The 14,119-nt window shown below is 63.4% G+C and overlaps 1 protein-coding gene across 1 annotated transcript in view; it reads right to left on the bottom strand.

Moving 5' to 3' along the window:
* The window catches only part of LOC142434625 (CD99 antigen-like), a 27,756-nt gene extending 14,840 nt beyond the window's left edge, over positions 1 to 12,916 (bottom strand). The window contains exon 1 of the mRNA XM_075539305.1: positions 12,784 to 12,916. Within this exon, the coding sequence (XP_075395420.1) occupies positions 12,784 to 12,850 (67 nt within the window). The 5' untranslated portion in view covers positions 12,851 to 12,916. The remainder of the gene's footprint in view (positions 1 to 12,783) is intronic.
* Positions 12,917 to 14,119: the final 1,203 nt, after the last annotated feature.

Genomic DNA, 14,119 nt, shown 5'->3' with positions numbered 1-14,119 from the left:
ATCTACCTATCGATTCCTGGGGAGAAAGACCAGACCGTCTGCTCCCTGCAGACTGACCGCCTGGGAGACCCACGGGGGCAGCTCCGCCCTGTCCTGCAGGGTCACTGTGAGTCGGCGTCCACTCGATGGCAGTGTGTCTGTCTATCTATCTATCTGCATATCTATCTATCTATCTATTTGCATATCTACCTATCTATCTATCATCTATATATTATCTATCAATCAATCAATCAATCTATCTACCTATCTACCAATCAATCATCTATCTATCTACATATCTATCTATCATCTATCTATCTATCTATCTATCTATCTATCTATCTATCTGTCTGTCTGTCTATCTATCTACATATCTATCTATCTATCTATCTATCTATCTATCTATCTGTCCATCTATCCAGTCTATCTATCTATCCAGTCTATCTATCTATCCAGTCTATCTATCTATCCAGTCTATCTATCTATCTATCTATCTATCTATCTATCTATCTATCTATCTATCTGCATATCTATCTATCTGCATATCTATCTATCTATCTATCTATCTATCTATCTATCTATCTATCTATCTATCTATCTATCTATCTATCTATCTATCTATCTATCTATCTATCTATCTCTCCTGGGCCCTGACCAAGCCCGTCGGGCGGCTGCAGGGGTGACCGTGTGTGAGCAGGTGCAGGGACCCCTGGGTGTGGCGTGTGTGCATTCAAGGCGTGTGGCGTGTGTGTGCTGTGTGCACCTGTGTGCACACGCGTGTGGGTATCATGCGTGTGCACCTGTGGGCAGCACAGCTGTGCAGAAAGCGAGACCCGTGGCAGAGTGAGTGCGTGTGTGTTGGGTGTGAGTGCTGGGGGGCCACACTGTGGGCGAGGCTGAGCTGGACCCCGCCCTGCTGGCCCCCAGCAGTCTCCCACCCCCGGCTGCACCCCTGTGCTCTGCAGGCTGGGGTGCGTCTGTCTCTGACCCCTGACCTGATGCCCAGTTTCACCCGGACCTGCCAGCCCTCCCCTCCCGGGGGCACCCGGGTCTGAGCCCCCTTTGTGCCGAGTCCATCACCGGCTCCACGGGCACACCCACCGCATCTGTCCATCCTGTTCTGTCTTAGCAGGGCGGGAACATCAGCCTGGGGGCCCCAAGCCCTGGGGAGGGGTCTCTACAACAGGGGCGAACGGCAGGGCAGGGCAGGGGGGGCTTATCCCCCGAGGGCCCCCCAGGACCCCCTCCACCTTTCCCTGGGAGACAGACGGGAGGCAGATGCGTAACTGGCAGACACGAAGAAGCAAGAGGAGGTGGGTTACTGGACCAGGGAGGGAGCAGAAATGACTGCCCCCCCTTTCCCTGCAGCCCCCCTGTCCCCCTCGCCCAGCCTTGGGGGTCCCCAGCTTCGCCCCAGGCTGCTCCTCTGGCTCTGAGTGAACTGAGCCCCCACGGCCTTCGGTTCAGCGCCCGGCGGCCCCACTGTGCCCCCCCCCCCCCCCCCGTTCCCGGTTCCGGGGATACGGCACCGCACCCTGCAGGCAGCAGGCTCACCCACAGGCCCTGTGGTTTCCGGGCGGGCAGGGAGGGGCCCTGAGCAAGGCCCAGATGTCCTGGCAGCCCAAGGAGGGCTCCGCCCAGGGGCCACCGCCCTGCCCGCTGACTCACGCCCTTGGGACCCGTCCCCCCCTCCCTTCCCCTCCCCGGGCGGGTGGTGTGGCCGGGCTTGGCTTGCTCCCCAGCAGTGGGAGTGAGTGACAGGCGGCAGGAGGCCCCTGACCACATGGAGCCTGGAGCCTGCAGGTCCCTGCGGGGGGGCCGGGGGGGGGCCGGGGGGCCGGGGGGGGCGCGTGCGACTCACACTCAGCTCAAAGGAGACTCGGCATTTCTACCTGCCTCTTTCCAGTCCTCTGTCTCTCTATCTCTATCTGTGTCTCTCTCTCTGTCTCTCTCTGACTGTCTCTGTCTCTCTGTGTCTGTCTCTCTGTGTCTCTCTCTGTCTCTGTGTCTCTGTCTCTGTGTCTGTCTCTCTGTGTCTCTCTCTGTCTCTGTCTCTGTCTCTCTCTCTGTCTGTCTCTGTGTCTCTCTCTCTGTCTCTCTCTGACTGTCTCTGTCTCTCTCTGTCTCTGTGTCTGTCTCTCTGTGTCTCTCTGTGTCTCTGTCTGTCTCTGTCTCTCTCTCTGTCTGTCTCTGTGTCTCTCTCTGACTGTCTCTGTCTCTCTGTGTCTCTCTCTGTCTCTGTGTCTGTCTCTCTGTCTCTCTCTGTCTGTCTCTGTGTCTCTCTCTGTCTCTCTGTCTCTCTCTGTCTGTCTCTGTGTCTCTCTCTCTGTCTCTCTCTGTCTCTGTGTCTGTCTCTCTGTCTCTGTCTGTCTCTGTCTCTCTGTCTCTATCTCTCTCTGTCTCTCGGACTGTCTCTGTGTCTCTCTATCTCTCTCTGTGTGTCTCTATCTCTATCTCTTTCTGTCTCTGTGTGTCTCTCTGACTGTCTCTGTGTCTCTCTCTATCTCTCTCTGACTGTCTCTGTGTCTCTGTCAGTCTCTATATCTCTCTCTGTGTCTCTGTCTGTCTCTATGTGTCTCTCTATCTCTCTATGTCTGTGTCTCTCTCTGACTGTCTCTGTCTCTGTGTGGCTCTCTCTGACTGTCTCTGTGTCTCTCTCTGTCTCTCTGACTGTCTCTATGTCTCCCTCTGTCTCTATATCTCTCTCTGTGTCTCTGTCTGTCTCTATGTGTCTCTCTATCTCTCTATGTCTGTGTCTCTCTCTGACTGTCTCTGTCTCTGTGTGGCTCTCTCTGACTGTCTCTGTGTCTCTGTCTCTCTCTGTGTGTCTCTTTCTCTGTCTCTCTGACTGTCTCTATGTGTCTCTCTATCTCTCTCAGTCTGTGTCTCTCTGTCTCTCTCCATCTCTGTCTCTCTCTGACTGTCTCTGTGTCTCTCTCCATCTCTGACTGTCTCTGTCTCTCTGTCTCTGTGTCTCACACACACGCACAGCAGAGACAGAGACGTGCTCAGGGACCAGGAGACAGCGGGCGCCCCAGGCCCGTCAGGGTTCTGAGATCTCAGAGGAGAGACACACGTGTGCTCTCCCCCCAAGACGCCCCCCCCCCGCGCAGAGTGGATCCAGACAACGGCATGGGGGGGGGGCAGCGGCAGCGCCCCATCTCGCCGCCTGCAGGCTCAGCGTCAGGACCCTCACGCTCCATGCCAGGGACGGGGTTCGATTCCCGGCCGGGCAGCTCAGTGCAGCCTCCACCCGCTTCCGTCCGTGGGGCCAGCGGGGCCTCTAGTCTCAGGCAGGAGGCAAGACGGCACAAGGTCGGGGGTTCAAACCCCCAGCTGCTCCCGTGCAGACTGACCGCCTGGGAGACCCCCAGGGGCTGGTCATCAATCAATCAATCAATTTATCCATCCATCATCTGCATCTCTACCTATCGATTCCTTGGGAGAAAGACGAGGCCGTCTGCTCCGTGCAGACTGACCGCCTGGGAGACCCCCAGGGGCAGCTCCGCCCTGTCCAGGCAGTAAGCTCACTACCTGCTTATCTGCATATTTATGCGGTTATGCATTTGCATATCGATCTATCTGCATATCTCTCTACCCATTAGCTCCTGGGGAGAGAGACCAGACCGCCCTGTCCTGCAGGGTCGCTGTGAGTCGGCATCTCCTCCTTCACCCCTATCTTTTATAATAGGACCATTTGCCCAGCGGCTCCCTCCGCCCCCTCCTTCCATGTGCATTCGCTCACCAAGGTGCTTCACCCCGGACGCCCCTGTCTCCCCGCACCCCGCGCCCCCCCTCGGCAGACCAGGTCCCCAGACACGGTCTCCAGGCCTTTCCTCCGTGTCTCCTTTGAGCTCAACCCCCCAGCCCCCCCAAAACCAAACGCATCGCCATTGTCCACACAGCCATCCGTCCATGGGTGCATCCGCTCTGCCCACCAGGCTCTCCAGCCCCAGGGCGCGGTCCGGGCTCAGTCCCGCAGCTGCACCGGGAGACCCACGGGGCGTTGCCCCCCCCAACCCCTTCTCCACCCCCCGGGTTCCACTTCCTCCCCAGAGGAAGGGGAGACCGTGTCACAGGGACAGTGGACGCGTCCTCGGGAGAGGCCAGTCCCTGGGGAAGGACGTCGTGCTTGGGGAAGCGGAGGGGCAGCAGCAGAGGGTCTTGGGGAGCCAGCAGCAGCCCCACACTCCTCAGCAGCGAGGACAACAGCTCAGAAACCTTCCCAGCATCCCCCGGGAATGGCCCCAGGGCCCCCCAGTGCCCGGGACCCCAGTCTGCAGGGACGGGGCTGCAGGCCATGCAGGGAGCAGCTGGTGGCCCCCCGCCCTCCCCCCATAAGAGGAATGACCATTTAGGACGTTAATCGGACCGCCAGGGCTTCAGCCTGCAGGACCCGGAGACCAGAAGGCTCCACGTCTGGCGTTTCTCTACCTGTGGGTCGCGACCCCTTGGGGGGGGGGAGCCCCAAATGACCCTTCCACTGGGGTCACCTAAGACCAGGGGGAAAACGCCTCTCTCCGAGGGTCTTGGGAGCTGACCGCTCACCTACGCGTCCTGTGAGTGTCCACCCTCTCCTCCCCACCAGGACACTTCACCAGTGACCCCCCCAGCACGAGAAAGGGCTACAATGTAACCGCTTTCTCTCCCCCGGGAGCCCCCCAGCACAGGCAAGGGCTACAATGTAACCACTTTCTCTCCCCAGGGACCCCCCCAGCACGGGAAAGGGCTACAAAGTAACCACTTTCTCTCCCCAGGGACCCCCCCAGCACAGGCAAGGGCTACAATGTAACCACTTTCTCTCCCCGGGAGCCCCCCCAGCACGGGCAAGGGCTACAAAGTAACCACTTTCTCTCCCCCAGGAGCCCCCCAGCACAGGAAAGGGCTACAATGTAACCACTTTCTCTCCTCAGTGACCCCCCCAGCACGGGCAAGGGCTACAATGTAACCACTTTCTCTCCCCCAGGAGCCCCCCAGCACAGGAAAGGGCTACAATGTAACCACTTTCTCTCCCCAGGGACCCCCCCAGCATGGGAAAGGGCTACAATGTAACCGCTTCTCTCCCCGGGAGCCCCCCCAGCACGGGCAAGGGCTACAATGTAACCACTTTCTCTCCCCAGGGACCCCCCAGCACGGGAAAGGGCTACAATGTAACCACTTTCTCTCCCCAGGGACCCCCCAGCACGGGCAAGGGCTACAATGTAACCACTCTCTCTCCCCAGGGACCCCCCAGCACGGGAAAGGGCTACAATGTAACCACTCTCTCTCCCCAGTGACCCCCCCAGCACGGGAAAGGGCTACAATGTAACCGCTTTCTCTCCCCCGGGAGCCCCCCCAGCACGGGCAAGGGCTACAATGTAACCGCTCTCTCTCCCCGGGAGCCCCCCAGCACGGGCAAGGGCTACAATGTAACCGCTCTCTCTCCCCCGGGACCTGCCTGTTGCAATCCCAGAGCTCTGCGTCGCCCACCGGGGGTCCTACATCGCCCGTGTCCATTGGAGAGGATTCAGAGGGAAGGGGCGGAGTCTGGCCTGTCCATCAGGTGGACACCTCACTGGGAGGCGCTAAGACACTGCCGCTGACCAGACACACGGAGCCACGCCGAGCCCTGGAGCAGGAGGAGCCGCGGGGAGAAGCATCACAAGGGGGTGGTGCTGAGAAACAGAGGCGCGTTTTCTCACAGATTTGGAGGTCCCGAGTCTGAGCCCAGGGCACCAGCCCCACGGGAAGGCTCAGTCTCTGTGGGCTCTGGGCCGGGGAGGTCCTGCCCTCTTTGACCCCCCGTTCCCAGTCCCTCGGCCCCCTCCAGGGGCAGGGGTCACCCCCTGTTTCTGCCTCAGTGTGCCTCTGAGGAGCGCGTGGTGCAGAACAACCGAAGCTTACGGGACACCAAGCCCTCTGCCAGGAGGGAGTCTGACTCACGGCGACTCTTTCTGAAACAAAACCAAATCAGACACACTGCCCTCGAGTGGACGCCGGCTCACGGGGACCCTGCAGGACGGGGCGGGGCTGCCCCTGGGGGTCTCCCAGGCGGTCAGTCTGCACGGGAGCGGTGGACGGGCTTGGTGTGCAGCGGGCAGTCATGGGCGGAGTGGGGGTCATGGAGGGGGTGGGAGGAGAGCGGTCCATGATTGTCCCCAGTCGGGGAAGCAGCACAAAGCCGGCCCAGCAATGCTGACCCTTCAGTCTGTCTGTCTGCCCTACTGGGCTCATGCTCTCTGTCTCTGTCTGTCTCTGCATCTCTGTGGCCCCTCTTTGTCTCTGTCTGCCTGCCTGTCTCTCATTCCCTCCCTTCTCGCACTGTCTCTGTCCCCGGCGTCTCTGTCGGCCTCTCGCCTCCTCTCTGTGTCTCTCTGTCTCTCTATCTCTGGTTGTCTCTGCCTCCTTCCCTTCCTGTACACACTGCATGTCTGTCTCTGTTTTTGTCTCTCTGTCTCTTTCTCTCCTGGGTCCAAAACAAGCACTCGGCCATTGGTGAATACCTGCCCCCCATGTCCTCTCTGCCCCCCGCTGTCCCCCCCTCCCACCCAGAGGTGTCCTGAGCTCCTCAGAGTTTGGGGTTCACCCTCACACGCCAACCTTCCTCTCAAAAGGATGGGAGTCCCTCCCAGACTCAATGACTAACGAGTGACTTAAGGGGACTTTCCGGCTGCCCGCTGCCCGCTGACCGCTCGGCCACCCCTGCTTCCTCCGAGCTCCGTGTCTCTCTCGTCCCGGTCTCCCCCTCTCCCTTCTTAGAACCCCCAACAGCCTGAGAGCCCGGTTGCCCCGTCCGCCCCTCCTGCAGTGTCTCTCCGTCTCTGTGTCTCCCCATCTCTTTGTGTCTCTCGCGGGGCAGTCCCTGTGGTTACCGGGTCTCCCAGGCCCCGGGGAGCGACTGTGGGGGGAGAAGGGAAGTCCCACATTCCTGCAGAGGGACTGGGTCCCCACGCCCTGCCCCCTGGCCGCTGACACACCCGGGTGGCTCCTGGGGCCCAGATGGACGGCCTGACGGACAGACCTTCTGAAACAGGAAATTCCAGCCCGAGGGGCCACCTGGAATGCACAGAGGCCCCACCCAGAGATTAGCGTAGCTCAGAGGCCAGGCTGCCCGGAAACAGCTCCGGGCAACAGGGGCAGGGACAGGGGACAGGGGCCAGGGCCCAGCCGCTGCCCGTGTGAGGTCAGCAGGGCAGGCCCTGCACAGCCTGGGGGACAGGGCGGCAGAGAGCCGGTCTCCCCCCCCCCCCCCCCCCCCCCGGGAGCGGCTGGGGGTTTGAACTGCCCGCCTTGGGGTCAAGCTGGGCCGGAGCACCTTCCCCTCCTGCCCGGGGGACGGGGTGCCAGCCGGTCTGCGCCCACAGAGGGTCAAGATGGGCCTGGCCACCCACCGCTGACCGACCGACCCAGCGAGGGTCCCACCAGCCCCCAGGGCGACGGGAAGAGGCTGGGGCGGGCGGGCAGCCTGTGGGCGCTGTGGGGGTGGCGGCACAGGGAGGGGAGGGCAGGGGCTCCCCAGCACCCGGGAAGAGCGGCTGGGCCTGTGGGGCGGCGCAGCACAGACAGACAGACAGACACGGACACCCACAGACGCTCGGACGGGAGGGGCGGCATTCCTGGTGGCCACACAGGCAGGAGGGCCATGTGCTGGGGGCCCGGGAGCCGGTGGGGCTCCGATTCCATGGTCACTCACTGGCCAGTCCGGCCGTGGGCGGGGGCGTCTCAGGGCCAGAGGGAGCCCAGCCCCTTCAGCCCTCACGGGACACCCCTCACGCCCTCCGGCTTCCCAAGGCCCTCTTCCTGCTGTCGTGGGTCTCTCTGTCTCTGTGTCTCTGAGTGTCTCTGAGTGTCTGAGTGTATGTCTGTCTCTCTGTCTCTGAGTATCTCTGAGTGTGCAGTACGTGTGTCTGTCTCTGTGTGTCTCTGTCTCTGAGTGTCTCTCAGTGTCTCTATCTGTCCCTATCTCTGAGTGTCTCTCTGTCTCTGAGTGTCTCTCTGTCTCTGAGTGTCTCTGAGTGTGCAGGACGTGTGTCTGTCTCTGTCTCTGAGTGTCTCTGAGTGTCTCTCTGTCTCTGTGTGTCTTTGAGTGTCTCTGAGTGTCTGTCTCTGTCTCTGAGTGTCTCTGAGTGTCTCTCTGTCTCTGTGTGTCTTTGAGTGTCTCTGAGTGTCTGTCTCTGTCTCTGAGTGTCTCTGAGTGTGCAGGACGTGTGTCTGTCTCTGTCTCTGAGTGTCTGTCTCTGTCTCTGAGTGTCTCTCTGTCTCTGAGTGTCTTTGAGTGTCTCTGAGTGTCTGTCTCTGAGTGTCTCTGAGTGTCTCTCTGTCTCTGAGTGTCTCTGAGTGTCTCTCTGTCTCTGAGTGTCTCTCTGTCTCTGAGTGTCTCTGAGTGTGCAGGACGTGTGTCTGTCTCTGTGTGTCTCTGTCTCTGAGTGTCTCTCAGTGTCTCTATCTGTCTCTCTCTGAGTGTCTCTGAGTGTGCAGTACATGTGTCTGTCTCTCTGTCTCTGTGTGTCTCTGTCTCTGTCTGTCTCTGAGTGTCTCTCTGTCTCTGAGTGTCTCTCTGTCTCTGAGTGTCTCTGAGTGTCTCTGAGTGTGCAGGACGTGTGTCTGTCTCTGTCTCTGAGTGTCTCTCTGTCTCTGAGTGTCTGTCTCTGAGTGTCTCTCTGTCTCTGAGTGTCTCTGAGTGTCTGTCTCTGTCTCTGAGTGTCTCTGTGTCTCTGAGTGTCTCTGAGTGTCTCTGAGTATCTCTGAGTGTGCAGGACGTGTGTCTGTCTCTGTCTGAGTGTCTCTGTGTGTCTCTGAGTCTCTCTGTTTCTGAGTGTCTCTGAGTGTCTCTCTGTCTCTGAGTGTCTCTGAGTGTCTCTGAGTGTGCAGGACGTGTGTCTGTCTCTGTCTGAGTGTCTCTGAGTGTCTCTGAGTGTCTCTCTGTCTCTGAGTGTGCAGGACATGTGTCTGTCTCTGTCTCTGAGTGTCTCTGTCTCTGAGTGTCTCTGAGTGTCTCTGAGTGTCTCTCTGTCTCTGAGTGTCTCTCTGTCTCTGAGTGTCTCTGAGTGTGCAGGACGTGTGTCTGTCTCTGTCTCTGAGTGTCTCTGAGTGCCTGTCTCTGTCTCTGAGTGTCTCTCTGTCTCTGAGTGTCTCTGAGTGTGCAGGACGTGTGTCTGTCTCTGTCTCTGAGTGTCTCTGAGTGTCTCTCTGTCTCTGAGTGTCTCTGAGTGTCTCTGAGTGTGCAGGACGTGTGTCTGTCTCTGTGTCTCTGAGTGTCTCTCTGTCTCTGAGTGTCTCTGAGTGTGCAGGACGTGTGTCTGTGTCTGTCTCTGAGTGTCTCTGAGTGTCTCTGAGTGCCTGTCTCTGTCTCTGAGTATCTCTGAGTGTGCAGGACGTGTGTCCGTGGCCGACAGACAGACAGACACTCAGCTGCTCACCGCAAGGTCCCAGGGTTGAACCCCCAGAAGCGCCTCGGCAGAAAGTCCTGGTCGCCCACTTCTGGGCCCTGCCCGGCTCTGCCTGACACCCCACGGGGGGGGGTGCGGCCCCCCCTTTTCTCCCCCTTTCTCCCGGGGGATCGGGATGGAAGCCGCAGTGTCTGCTTGGTTTCGATTTTAGTCCCGGCGGAGCCTGCACTCAGCGCCCCGCGGGGCTCAGGAATGGGGGGCTCCTGCCCTCAGCGCCCTGCGGGGCTCAGGAAGGGGGGCTCCTGCCCTCAGCGCCCTGCGGGGCTCAGGAATGGGGGGGCTCCTGCACTCAGCGCCCTGCGGGGCTCAGGAAGGGGGGCTCCTGCCCTCAGCGCCCTGCGGGGCTCAGGAATGGGGGGGCTCCTGCACTCAGCGCCCTGCGGGGCTCAGAAAGGGGGGCTCCTGCCCTCAGCGCCCCGCGGGGCTCAGGAAGGGGGGCTCCTGCACTCAGCGCCCCGAGGGGCTCAGGAAGGGGGGGCTCCTGCCCTCAGCGCCCCACGGGGCTCAGGAAGGGGGGCTCCTGCCCTCAGCGCCCCGCGGGGCTCAGGAAGGGGGGCTCCTGCACTCAGCGCCCTGCGGGGCTCAGGAAGGGGGGCTCCTGCACTCAGCGCCCTGCGGGGCTCAGGAATGGGGGGCTCCTGCCCTCAGCGCCCTGCGGGGCTCAGGAATGGGGGGCTCCTGCCCTCAGCGCCCTGCGGGGCTCAGGAAGGGGGGCTCCTGCCCTCAGCGCCCTGCGGGGCTCAGGAAGGGGGGCTCCTGCCCTCAGCGCCCTGCGGGGCTCAGGAAGGGGGGCTCCTGCACTCAGCGCCCTGCGGGGCTCAGGAAGGGGGGCTCCTGCACTCAGCGCCCTGCGGGGCTCAGGAAGGGGGGCTCCTGCACTCAGCGCCCTGCGGGGCTCAGGAAGGGGGGCTCCTGCACTCAGCGCCCTGCGGGGCTCAGGAATGGGGGGGCTCCTGCACTCAGCGCCCCGCGGGGCTCAGGAAGGGGGGCTCCTGCCCTCAGCGCCCTGCGGGGCTCAGGAAGGGGGGGCTCCTGCACTCAGCGCCCCGCGGGGCTCAGGAAGGGGGGCTCCTGCCCTCAGCGCCCTGCGGGGCTCAGGAAGGGGGGGCTCCTGCCCTCAGCGCCCTGCGGGGCTCAGGAAGGGGGGCTCCTGCACTCAGCGCCCCGCGGGGCTCAGGAAGGGGGGCTCCTGCCCTCAGCGCCCTGCGGGGCTCAGGAAGGGGGGCTCCTGCCCTCAGCGCCCCGCGGGGCTCAGGAAGGGGGGGCTCCTGCCCTCAGCGCCCTGCGGGGCTCAGGAAGGGGGGGCTCCCAGTCCCCTCGGAGGGGCCTGAGAACGGGGCACCCCAGGGACCCCCTGCTCCGGAGCTCCTTCCACTCTAGAGACAGGCAGGCCAGGAGCTCCGGGCTGCTCACCGTGAGGTCAGCGGTTCAAGCCCGCCGGCCGCTTCCAGGACACTGACCAGACTGACCGCCTGGGGGACCCCGGGGGCAGCTGCGCCCCGTCCTGCAGGGTGGCCGTGGGTGTCATGTTATCTTAGGAATCCTTTGGGGAGCCCACCTTGCCGCAAGCCCTGTCGCACCTGCTGCCCAAAGAGCACTGGGGTGGCCCCTCACTCGCTGCCCCAGGGCTGACCACTGACCCTGGGTCTGTGAGCCCCCTGCTCCCAAAGCCTCTTCCATCTGCTCCGACCAGGCTTCCGTCCCCTGGGGGGATCTGACGTGGAACTCAATGGCCAGGTAGCACCCAGATGAAGGGGCGACTGGCCCCCCGACTGCTGGGGAGGGGGTGGACCATGCACCAGAAGGGGATGCCAGAGACCTTTGTAAACAAACACAAACAAACAAGCAAACAACAACTATTTAAAAACACTCACGAAACAGGGAACAGAAAGACCTGGGACACAGCTTGGCTGGGACACAGGGAGGGGTGACGTCGCAGGCTGGGCATTCAGGGACACACGGGGTGGGGGGGGAACCCCAATGCGGGCGAGCGATTTGGGGACAGAAGACTGGGGTGGGGGCCGGCCCAGGCGGGGTGACGGACAGCACAACACCCCGGAGCAGGCTGCAAACATCGCCTGGATCCCTCGCCCCCCCTGCCCCCCGCCCCCCCGGCCCCCCCAGATCTCTCAGCTCTTGGCCGACAAAGCGGACAAATTAAAAAAGTTGCTGGAATCAATTAGCCCCAGTTCCTGAGAGTCCTTGTAGCTCCTGGCGGGGAGCCCAGAGTCCCCTGTCCCCTCCCCTGTACCCCCTTCTCTGTACCCCTTCCCCTCCCCATGCACCCCCTCCCCTTCTCTACTGCACCCCACCCCACCCCCCTCCAGTCGGAGCCACGCCCCAGGGGTCCCCCAAGATGGTGCGGGGAGTTATTGGGGGGTGGGGGGTCCAGAGCTCCGCGCAGAAAAGTTAAGTTGCCCCCAAAAGAAGCCCCGGGGCCGCTCCGGGGGTGCAAGGCGCGCGGGCAGGGGACGTGGCCGGGCCCGTGGGGCGCGTCCCTCTCCCTCCAGCGTCCCGGGCGCGGCGCCCCGACTCCGGGCCGGGCGCCCCCCCCCCCGTTCTGCGTCTGGTTGGAAGACGCGCTTCCAGGGCGCAAAGTGTGTTTGCAAAGAGGCTGCGCCCCGCGAGCTGCAGGCCGGGCGGCGGCCGATCCAAATTTAGGCCGCGGACGCGGGGCGGGGCCGGACCGGCCTCCTGCAGCCTCGGCGCGCCCCAAACCCCGGAGCAAGGCCGGACGCTGAAGTCTGGGGGCGCATCCACCACCCCCCAGAGCAAGGCCAGACGCTGAAGTTTGGGGGCGCATCCACCACCCCCCAGAGCAAGGCCAGACGCTGAAGTTTGGGGGCGCATCCACCACCCCCCAGAGCAAGGCCCGGACGCTGAAGTTTGGGGGCGCATCCACCCCCCCCTCCGAGCAAGGCCAGACGCTGAAGTTTGGGGGCGCACCCCAACTCCCACCCCTCTGGAACAAGGCCGCGGAGGATGAACTTTGGGGCGCTGCCCGGGCGCGCGGGCGGCTTGGAGAGTGCGCGCGCGGGGGGGCGTCCCCAGGTCCACGGGGTGCGGACGGGACCCCAGACTCCAGCGGGCGCGGCCCGGGCTTCCCGCCGCCGCCCCAGCCCGGGGCTCCGGTGCCTCTCGTGCCGGCCCGCGGGGAGGGGCCCGTGCGCCCCCCGAATGAGCCCCAGGATGCACCCCCGTGCGCCCCCGTGGACGCCCACCCTGCGCCCCCACGTGCGCCCAGCCCGTGCGCACGCATGGAGAGCCCACCCCGTGCGCCCCCACGTGCGCCCCCCACGTGTCCCCCACGTGTCCCCCACGTGCGCGCCCCTGTACCCCCCCGTCCCCCCCGTGCCCCGCGGTCCCGGGCGCTCACCGCGGGCGGGCGCGGGCAGCAGGAGGCCGGGCAGCAGCAGCAGCAGCAGCAGCGCGGCGCGCGCCATGGCGGACGCAGGAACTGAGCGGCCCGGGAGCGCCCGGCGGGCGGCGGAGGCGCGGGCGGGGCGGGCACCTCGGGGCGGACACGCCCTGCTCCCCCCCCCGCACCCCGCGCCCGCCCAGCCCGGCCTTCGGGCCCCGCCCCCCGCCCCGGGTGCTCACGGTGGGGGCTGGGGGCGCGGGACCCCCAGGGAGCAGGGACCTGCTTCCGCACCGGACAGTGACCCCCCCTCCCCGTGTCGTGTCCGCACCCCAGGAGGCCCCACGCCCCGCGGAGCCATGTTTGGGTCCCCTCCCCCAATCCCTCTCCCCCACCCTGGTCTCCCCAACTCTGTGCAGCTAACGGAGACCCCCACCCGCACCCCACCACCGCGCAAAGGCGAGGCAAACTTAGAAACACGACACAGCCCCCCCCCTGGAGACGTGGGGCCACCCCCTAAGCCGAGCCCCTTGGAAAAGGGAGCAGGCCCCCCCAAGGGCGCCACCCACCCACCCGGAGCGAAAAGAACCCCCTCCCCGGTGGGAAATGGGGGGTCTCTGCCTGAATCTCCCCCTCCCAGCAGCGTGGGGTGGGGTGTGGCCCCCCTGCCTGGACCTGGGACCACCTGGGAGGCGGCTCCCCGACAATTTTGGGGTGCGCTCGCCCGGCTCCTTGTTAACAGACCTTTATAAAAATCAAAGTAAACCCCAAAAACCGCTTTTAACGGGCCCCGTGGCCCCGTGGGCGAGCCTGGTGGTAACGCAAGACCAGCGGTTGCAAACCATCCAAAGCTGCCCCGGAAAAGACCCAGCCTGACCGCGGGGAGCCCCCCCCCCCCCGGGACAGCTCCGCCCCGTCCTGCAGGGTCCCCGAGAGTCAGTGTCCCCTCGAGGGCACTGAGTTTGGTGTTTGGCCTTCACATCTCTGGGGCTCCTGCTGGTTAAGGGACCCCTTGTCCGTTAGCAGCACCTGTGATTCTGAACCCTGCACCCCAGATTGCACAGGGGACACCCCTCCACCACCACCTCCTGCCCCAGCACCCCCCTAGCCCTGGCCTGGCCCACCATGGGGGACCTGGAGGAGCTGGGAGGGTGGGGGGTCTAAGCCAGTGCTCTGACCCCCCACACACACACCTGCCCCTGCGGGGGCCATGGCCCTCGGACAGGGAAAGCCGTGCGTCGCGGGAAGGGGCTGCGCCATAGGAAACGCGCATCACAGGAGGCGGGCGATCTCGGGGTGCACGCGCCACGGGAAGGGGAGGGACTAGGGACCCCAGGCTCCAAGTGGCAGGTAA

Source organism: Tenrec ecaudatus, chromosome X (genome assembly GCF_050624435.1).
Source record: "Tenrec ecaudatus isolate mTenEca1 chromosome X, mTenEca1.hap1, whole genome shotgun sequence".
Taxonomy (NCBI): Eukaryota; Metazoa; Chordata; class Mammalia; order Afrosoricida; family Tenrecidae; genus Tenrec; species Tenrec ecaudatus.
This window is presented reverse-complemented; position numbering and strand designations above follow the sequence as displayed.